General features: G+C 36.7%; 1 protein-coding gene across 2 annotated transcripts; it reads right to left on the bottom strand.

Annotated features, from left to right (window-relative positions):
- Positions 1–1,708: 1,708 nt before the first annotated feature.
- LOC145643492 (uncharacterized) lies at positions 1,709–4,622 on the bottom strand. Of its 2 annotated transcripts, XM_081694856.1 has the most exons (7): positions 4,560–4,622; positions 4,305–4,363; positions 3,853–4,215; positions 3,317–3,667; positions 2,474–2,587; positions 2,341–2,375; positions 1,709–2,161 (listed from the first exon to the last, which is right to left on the bottom strand). In XM_081694856.1, exons 2-7 carry the CDS (start codon positions 4,348–4,350, stop codon positions 2,039–2,041), a joined length of 1,032 nt encoding a protein of 343 aa, XP_081550982.1. In that variant the 5' UTR covers positions 4,351–4,363; positions 4,560–4,622; the 3' UTR covers positions 1,709–2,038. The 2 variants fall into 2 exon arrangements, 1 of the variants encoding a protein (XP_081550982.1); XR_014115929.1 differs by having other exon boundaries at positions 2,052–2,161; positions 2,341–2,587.
- Between the last annotated feature and the right edge of the window lie 4,019 nt (positions 4,623–8,641).

The raw sequence follows: 8,641 nt of genomic DNA, 5'->3' as shown, positions 1-8,641 counted from the left end.
TGTCACACACTCGATCTGACAGTAGTACATCCTGTTTCTACACAGACTATATTAAAACAGAAGCATGATGTTCTATCAAGACATTGAAGTTATATTTTATATCTTGCTATTTAAACATCATTTTAACCCTCGTGTTGTCTTAATATTCTGTATACACACCATGTCCTAAGGGTCAAATATGACCCGCCTTCACTAAACCCCTAAAATAAAATAGCTGAATTGAGTTTTAAACCCCCAATCTACTTCGCTTGAAGAAGCAACCTTCATACAAGTTTGTCTTTATGAATATTTGAGTTTTCTCTTTTCACATTGCAGAAAGACTGCATTTAATCAGTGGCCACCACTAATTTTTTATTACAGTACACCTGCTATATTCTTTTGTGTACACTAAAGTAGAGATGCATTATCATTTTTATTTAAGGTTCTGCATAGGTGTAAACATTAACATTTTAGTAAGAGATGGCAATTATATAGCAGAATGTGCAGAAAGTAGTTTCTAATGCATTGTACTGAAAGGAAACAATTGCAGTCATCAACATTTTTTGTCAACATAGTGATATTTTCTTATGCACCATACAGTGAGAAGTTCAACTACAACATATCAATCTCCCATTTTTCTCCCAGCATTCGTGAAAAAAGCGTGAAACACTTTTAGTGGCATTGCGGCATGAAAAATCGCCGGTCCACTCTCTGCGTCCCAGAGACTAGATGTAGCCTCACCTCATGACCTATAAACACCTGCTAAAATTAGCAGCCATCTGTAGGCTGGCAGGTCCATTTTTTTTCAGATGTCCCCATATTTACAGAAACCTTCCAAATTTATCATTCCAGGATGATTCTTTTTTGATCACTGGTGTGATATACATGTAGAATGCTGAAGGGATGTCATGGGCATGAGCAGCTGCATATCTAGTGGGCCCTGGGGTCATCTTTATGACAATTTGAGCTGCCTCCCTGCCATGTATGCCATATGGTAACAGGGACCATGTTATTTTGCCATTTTTTTGACAAAAATGTCTCTCTGTTAACTTGGGGGATTTCTTCTTCATCTGAAGATGATTCATCATGCTCTGGGTTGTATTCCTCCCCATCCTCTTCTTCAGATACCTTTTCTAAATCATTGAGCTCTTGTTCTTCCTGAACATCTGAAAAAATCAGATCTATGAGCTGTTGGGCACTGAAACGTGTGGCTACTGTCAATTGCTGTACCTTTTATAGCCTTTCACTGCATTCCCCTTTAGTAAACAATGCTTTCAAGAAATGTTTATTTTGTCTGAAATTTAGTTTATTTTATCTGAATTTGTTTTTATTTAATCTCTGAACTTGATACTTTTGTGGGGTCATAGCCCCTCTTGCACAAGAAAGTTGTAGAAAGTTAGAAAGTTCTATCAGTAGCACATAATTTCAATTTCTCATTGTGTATGTGTGTGTGTGTGTGTGTGTGTGTGTGTGTGTGTGTGTGTGTGAACATGCTTGTGTGATTTTGTAGTTTTTGTGAAATATAAATGATTGACCCTAAAACAATCTTTGTACCCTGTAGGTGTACAGCTTTCATGGAAATATAAACAACAATATTTTTCACTTCTTCCAATCTTGGAGACACTGTAGGAAAAGTCATCAAATTTCATGTTGAAAAAAGATCATTAAAGGGGTTTTCTCTGCAGTTAAATGTGGTGGCGGGTCATTTTTGACCCTTAAGACAACACAACGGTTAAACACTGTAAAACTTGAAAACTAAGTGGCTAGTGAGTATTTAAAATGTTTTGAAACTGTTTTTATGTTGGTTTCATATCAATGAGAATACACACACACAAACATAAAGCAAAGACCTGGGGAAATTAGTGAGAGTGATACATATGCTGAATCAACATATTTATATACTGACTTGTGAACTCTAAAAATTAAGCTGCAATAAAAACATTTTTATTGTAAGGAATTTTATGTTTTCATTTGTACAAGTGTATTTGGACAAGTTTTACCAGATTTGTAACTGGTGTATTTACATGCTTACTTATAAGGAAAATCAAACCTACAGTTTTCACAGTCTGACTTGTGCATATACAGATTTGTCTTTAATGGGCTTTGCTCTTGATTTTTTTGAAGATGCCGGATCAGGAGAAAAACTTAAAGCAGCATAATTCAAGGAATCCTTCTCATCAACCTGCAAGAGCAATAAAATAAAAATAAAATTCATAACAACGCAAAAGTTTAGTTGTCAGATTTCAAATGTACATTCTGTGTCATACAGTGAGAGACCACTTTTTTTAAAGTAGGTTTATTGATTGAGAGATTTGAAAAACATCAATTTAATTCTGTGGCAATTCAGAAATTAACACTTACCTGATTCACTTGTATTGTTTGAGCAGTTAAAGAGTCTTGAAAATAATCAGAAAGTATAATTAACTGTAATTTCACATTTAGAGATACTGGATATTTATGTTCAAATATATAAGAAAACTTGACAACTCCATACCTTTTTGTCGATACTTTTGTAACATTCTGATTAGCATTATAACCACAGTTACAGTTATGATATTTGATGATGCAAGTGCTAAGACAGGGAATTTCCATGTCTCCATTTTGGGTTCTAAAAAAAAGTTCAGTTAAGATACAGATTTCAACAGAAAATACTATTTTTCTACATGTCTGCATTTAGGAAGTTTGATTTTGCTCTCAGGGCATACTTCTTATTCTGATTATTTCTGATTCACTGACCTGCACAACTAACCACACATATAAACAACCATTGTTGGCTACTTTTCTTAAGTGATCTAAGTCCACCTTTTATATTTTTATTTGACTGGTGCAGAAATACTTTCAGTTGATGCTTGTGGCAATGTATGAAGAGTGACTGTGGAATGGTGAAAACAGGAAGACTTCTGAGAACTCAAGCTAAAGTGCAGATGGCATAGAAGAAGGAACTATGAGCTTATTTGTGTTTATTTAACCTAGGGGCACTCAAGAGTGATCGGTTGGCAGGTACTTAGTGGCACAAACTTCAGTGGACTGGACTTTCAAAGAGCAAATTTTTAGTTAGGCATCTGATAATATATTGCTTTTTTCCTACAGTTAACTGTATTTCCATTTTTGGACATGCAGAACAATAGTTGCATTTAAATAAATTTCCAACTTTATCCCTACTCAATATTTTACAGTAGTCTATAAATATCTATAATTTTTTAAAGTATGCTATATCTAAGTATACAATCTAATATCTTTAATCTATCTAACATGGTGTTAAAACACCAAGTAGTAGTAATTGGATGTTGATCTAGGGTTTGCTTTTTTTCACCTGACATTATATTGCAATCCTTACCATTGAAGAACAGTGTAGTTCCATTCCCAAACAGTATCTCTCCACAAAGAGCCACAGCACAGTAGTAAGTCCCAGCATCAGAGAGGCTGAGATTCCTCTTTGTGAGCTCATACACACAGCTCTCTGTAGGAGAGTCAGCCGCAGAGCTCTTCTGGCACTGACCCTTGCTGTGTCCATTAATATAAATAATTCCTGGTTGAGACTCTTCTGAACCATGTCTGAACCAATAGACGTTGTGTCCGCCGGCACAGATCTCAGTGAGGACTGTACACTGCAGAGTCACAGAGTTTCCTGGATGAACTGGCTCTGACATAGGCTGCTGAAGAAGTGTGTGGCTGGAATAATGTGCGCCTTAAAAAGTAATGCATTAGAAGCAATAAATAACTTTAACAAAGAAGTAATCAACTAAGGTGTAACATAAAATATTACCAAATAAAATGTCCTTGATCCAAAATGTCTGAAAATAAATATCTGCAATAATATCCAATTAAAATTCTTATTTCTGCATTAGCATTTGGGTTGAAAGTGTGACTAACCTTCAGAATCTTTGATCACCAAAACGGTTCCATCTCCAAAAGTAATGATATTCATAAAAGCCACAGTACAGTAGTAGGTCGCTGAGTCAGACTGCTCTGTTTTCACAATGCTCAAAGCACAACTGCTGTCTTCAGTTTGTACAATATAATGGTTTTTGTCAAAATCATTATAAAATGTGGCTTCTTTTGAGTAGCGCTGAGAGTCTGCAACTAGTAGTGGTCTCATTCCGATAGTCTGCTTGTACCATGAAACTGTATTCATAAATTTGGAGGAATAATTACAAAGAATTGTCACATTGGCTCCAAGTTCAGCCATTATTAGAGGGTCCTTTTGCATAACCACGACCACCTGACATTGTGCATCTGAAAATGCAAAGAGAATATATGCATAAAAATTAAATGAAAAAGACACTGTAATCATATCAGAAACTAAAACAAAAAATCTAACTTACAAAAGCAGTTTGAGTAAAGGTATATAATCAAGAACAGGAACCTCATTTTTCAATGAAATCTGGAAGAAAAACATTTTTTGTAGAAATATATGTTTATGAAAGTGAATTTATGCCAGTGTGTTTAACAACAAAATCATATTAATAGACTGGTAGAATCCAAAGACAGATCCTCTAAACAGTTTAACCTTAATCTGTAATTTCACTTTTAAAAATATCCACATAAAATCATAAATACTTGATTATTGTGATGGTCACCTTTCATATCATTCCAGTACTTAAGAGATGCATCTGTTTTCAGAGAGGCATGCACAAAACAAATTTGTTCCACTTACATGCTCTTTGTATAAAGATTTGGTGGAATAATCCTTTAACTCTGCCCATGTATTCATTTGCACAGAATAATGACTAGTGAGAACATCAAAGGATACTGACATCACAGTGTTTAATTGGTTGTATGACAATGAGGGGCTGGGTCATATATGTCCTTAAAAACCTAGCTGCTTTTGTGATTTTTTAAATCACTCTCATTTTCTGGTGATTTTTCTGTTTCCATTTCACTAAATTATTAGTATTTAATAAGTATAGTATATTAGTATATTTTCTTGTCAATTTCAGATGCATCATATCAGGTGACAACTGTTGACAAACCAAGCTCCAACAGCTATGGATACAGTGCAGCGATTCTTCACATATTTATTGCACTGAATCTATACATAAGTTTCATTGTAATAAAATATATACAGCCTTGGAAACCCATAGAAAATGATGTGTCTGGTAACACGTGTATTTGAGTGTAGCAGTAATTCACTTCAAATGGTCTCGCATTGTGCTGAATGGCCTCTTCCTGTCTTTTGTTCTACAGAATGTCACTGACTCCACTGAATGTGGTGACTGCTGGGGACTCAGACAGTCTGAGCCAGTGCTTCTCTTATGTACTCCTCCATGGCCTTGCTTCCTAAGCATAACACAGTGGGCAAGCTTGACTGTGGGGAGACTGTGGAATCAGGCAGGAAATCTATAGTACAATCTTCTCTATTAGGTGGAAGAGTCGTGGCATAGATTTTGATGAAATCTACTGAGATAGCAGAAGCTGTAGTATTCTTGCAGCAGCTGAAGGAGTTCCAAAGTATTTGGAAGAGGAAGAGGCCAACCTCGTCCTTGAGGGAGTGGGAGAACCCTCCACACTGACAAGAAAAATCTTAATGTGAAACCAAAAACAAAATGAGAGATTGATGCACAATTCATTTTTAAACTGGCTTGCATAAAAATGTATTGTCAATGTTAAAATATCGTTTAACTGTATAGTTAAGACTGTGAATTTTAATCATTGCATTGATTCTTCCCACAGGAAAGTGATGGGATAATTAGTGTATAAAAGCCAACAGACCATCCAGTCAGAGCAAGCCCGTAGAGGCTGTTATAATTATGGAATTGAGAAAGGTGACTTACCATATCAGCAAGCAGGCTATTTTTATGTTCAGTCCTGTTTCCCTTTTATGTTGACACATGGAGAAGGGAAGTGATATGTATATACACAACTCTGGAAAAAAGTAACAGACCACTACAAAATTATCAGTTTTTTTAGTTTTACAATTGATGGCTATGTGTTTGACCAGGCTGAGCATTTTTGTTTTATTCTATAAAATACTGGCAACATTTCTTTCAAATTCCAGATGAAAATATTGTATTTTAGAGCATGTTTTTTTTTTATGAAAATGACTAAAAGTCAAAATAACAACAGTTACAGAAATAATGCAAAGAAAACAAGCTCATATTCATTTATAAACAACAAAGTACTAATATTTCAACATGGGATGAGTCAAGGAATCAATATTTGGTGCGTCTTGGCGTGCTTTCCACCAGTCTTTCACGTTGCTGTTGGGTAACTTTACGCCACTCCTGGCACAGAAATTCTAGGAGCTTGGCTTTGTTTGATGGCTTGTGACCATCCATCTTCCTCTTGATCACATTACAGAGGTTTTCAATGCAGTTCAGGTCTGGAGATTGGGCTGGCCATGATAGTGTCTTGATCTGGTGGTCCCTCATCCACACTTTGATTGACCTGGCTGTGTGACATGAAGCATTGTCCTGTTGAAAAAAAACAATCAGTGTTGGGGAACACTGTCAGAGCAGAAGGAAGCAAGTTTTCTTCCAGCAGTTTTGTAAGTGGCTTGATTCATGTGTCCTTCACAAAGACAAATCTGCCCGATTCCAGCCTTGCTGAAACACCCCTAGATCATCACCTAATTTCACAGTGCACCAAATTTCACAGTGTGTGCAAAACACTCTGTCTTGTAGGCCTCTCCAGGTCTCTGTGTAACCATTACACGACCAGTTGTTGGACAAAGCTGAAAATTGCACTTATCAGAGAAGATGCCCTTACTCCAGTCCTCTATGGTCCAATCCTTATGGTCTTTTGCAAAACTGTGCAACTCAGCCCAGCCGCTGCATGCCATTCTGTTGTAGATCACTTGATGTCATCTTATGGTTGTTAAGTGACATTTGAATGAGGTGGCATTCATCATGGTCAGTAGAGAGTCATTTTTTCGACCTCTGCGAGTCTGTAGCTGTTGTTGTCCCATGCGGTTGTTACTTCACCCAGTTCTTATAAACCATAATTTATGAAATTTTCAAGATAGAAACAAGCTGACACTCACTGTATCCCTCTAACAGTAAAGCTACAATTGAACCCTTCTTTTCCTCATTAAGGACCTTTCTTTTCAATTCTTTTGGCATGATCTGTAGCTGTATTTTGAGTACACTTACTTTTTGGGTAGTCCTAGCACTTCTTTTCTCATCCAGCTGGTTCTATAACAAAAGAATAGTGATGACAGCAGCAGTGGTTTAGAATAGGATTTTGTTAGTATCTCATTAAGTAGAATGTGGTGAGTCTGAAAAGGAATTCAACATACACTTGAATGGAATGGCTGCTGTACATGTGGAGATGCTGATTTAAGAAAAAAATCAGAGTGGTCTCATTTTTTGTCTGGAGCTGTATATTATATATATATATATATATATATATATATATATATATATATATATATATATATATATATATATATATATATAAAACACATACAGGAAAAGAGAACATGGTGTCCCAGTTCAGCAATCAACTGAGAAATTGTATGCCCAGCAAACAAGAGAGGAAAGGCTGAACAGATAAATTTTGTAACAGCATCATAGATGGCGAACACTGCACCATCAGTTTGAGCAACACTACATCTTTAACCTACACTCAATGTATGTGGGTTGGATAGGCCCCAAGATGTTCCCCCTCCCAAAAAATGATGACATAGAACATTACCTGAAAACCTTTGAAAGGTTAATTCACAAACCTGTAAATGACCTTATAAGGACTGGACTCTAGACTTCATCCCACTGTTGAGTGAGAAAACCCGAGCAGTGTACATCACCATACATCAACTGTGAGCACTCTAATGACTACAAGAGAGTAAAAGATGCTGTTTTACAAAAATACAAGATCAACAAAGAAAGCTACAGACTCAAGTTCCATTCAAAGTTGGTTCCAAGTGGAGAGACATTGAAAAAATTGCATGCCAAAGTGAAAGACCTACACAAGAAATGGATTCCTGTTCTATGCTGACATGAATAGATGTAGCATAGTGAGCTTTTGCTGTTGTATCCCATCTGCCTCAGCGTTCAGTGGTGTTGTGAGATGCTTTTCTGCTTACCATGGATATAAAGAGTAGTTATTTGAGGTATCTTTCTGTCAGTTTGAACCAGTCTAGCCATTCTTGTGTGACCCCACTCATCAACAAGGCATTTCCACCCAGGAAGCTGTTACTCACTAGGCTTTTTCTGTTTTTCAAGCCTAATCTAATGGTCAGGTATTTGGGACAAGACAAGTGGTTAATGTTTCATTTCTATTGGATAGGCATTTGTGGTGATGTACATCAGAGGCATGTACCATGCTGCAAATGTCAGTTGGATAATCCATTGGCCATCAAAAAAATTGGCAATGTACCAATCACCTTTAATCAAGGTCCCCTTCAAAACATGCTTTTATCCAAAGCCACTTACAATTATGACTAGGTCCAACTTGAACAACTGAGGGTTAAGGGCCTTGGTCAGGGGCCCAACAGAGGCAGCGGTGGGGCTTTAACCAGCAACCATCCGATTACAAGTCAACTACCTTAACCACTGAGCTGCCACTGCCCCATTGTATGATTTGGCCATACCAGAGTGTACCACTTTGCAATAGTTTTGCAAAAACTTTTCAGGTGGCACAGCAAATAAAAGGGGAGCACGGGATACCTGTGCAGGGGCATGGCACAGAAACCAAAACACAAAGCATGTGGAACTATAAAAGA

This window comes from Electrophorus electricus, chromosome 13, assembly GCF_041902795.1.
Source record: "Electrophorus electricus isolate QZ-2024a chromosome 13, ASM4190279v1, whole genome shotgun sequence".
In the NCBI taxonomy this organism is placed as follows: Eukaryota; Metazoa; Chordata; class Actinopteri; order Gymnotiformes; family Gymnotidae; genus Electrophorus; species Electrophorus electricus.
Note: the sequence above shows the minus strand (reverse complement) of the source record. Positions and strands in the feature narration are given on the sequence as shown.

Bases quoted from the DNA above. Each gene is read 5' to 3' on its own strand.
- LOC145643492 (XM_081694856.1), bottom strand. From the start codon at position 4,350: ATGAGGTTCCTGTTCTTGATTATATACCTTTACTCAAACTGCTTTT. The intron at 2,588-3,316 runs GTAAGGATTGCA...ACTTTTTTTTAG, and splicing joins AACTACACTGTTCTTCAATG to AACCCAAAATGGAGACATGG. The intron at 2,162-2,340 runs GTAAGTGTTAAT...TTGCTCTTGCAG, and splicing joins AAACAATACAAGTGAATCAG to GTTGATGAGAAGGATTCCTT.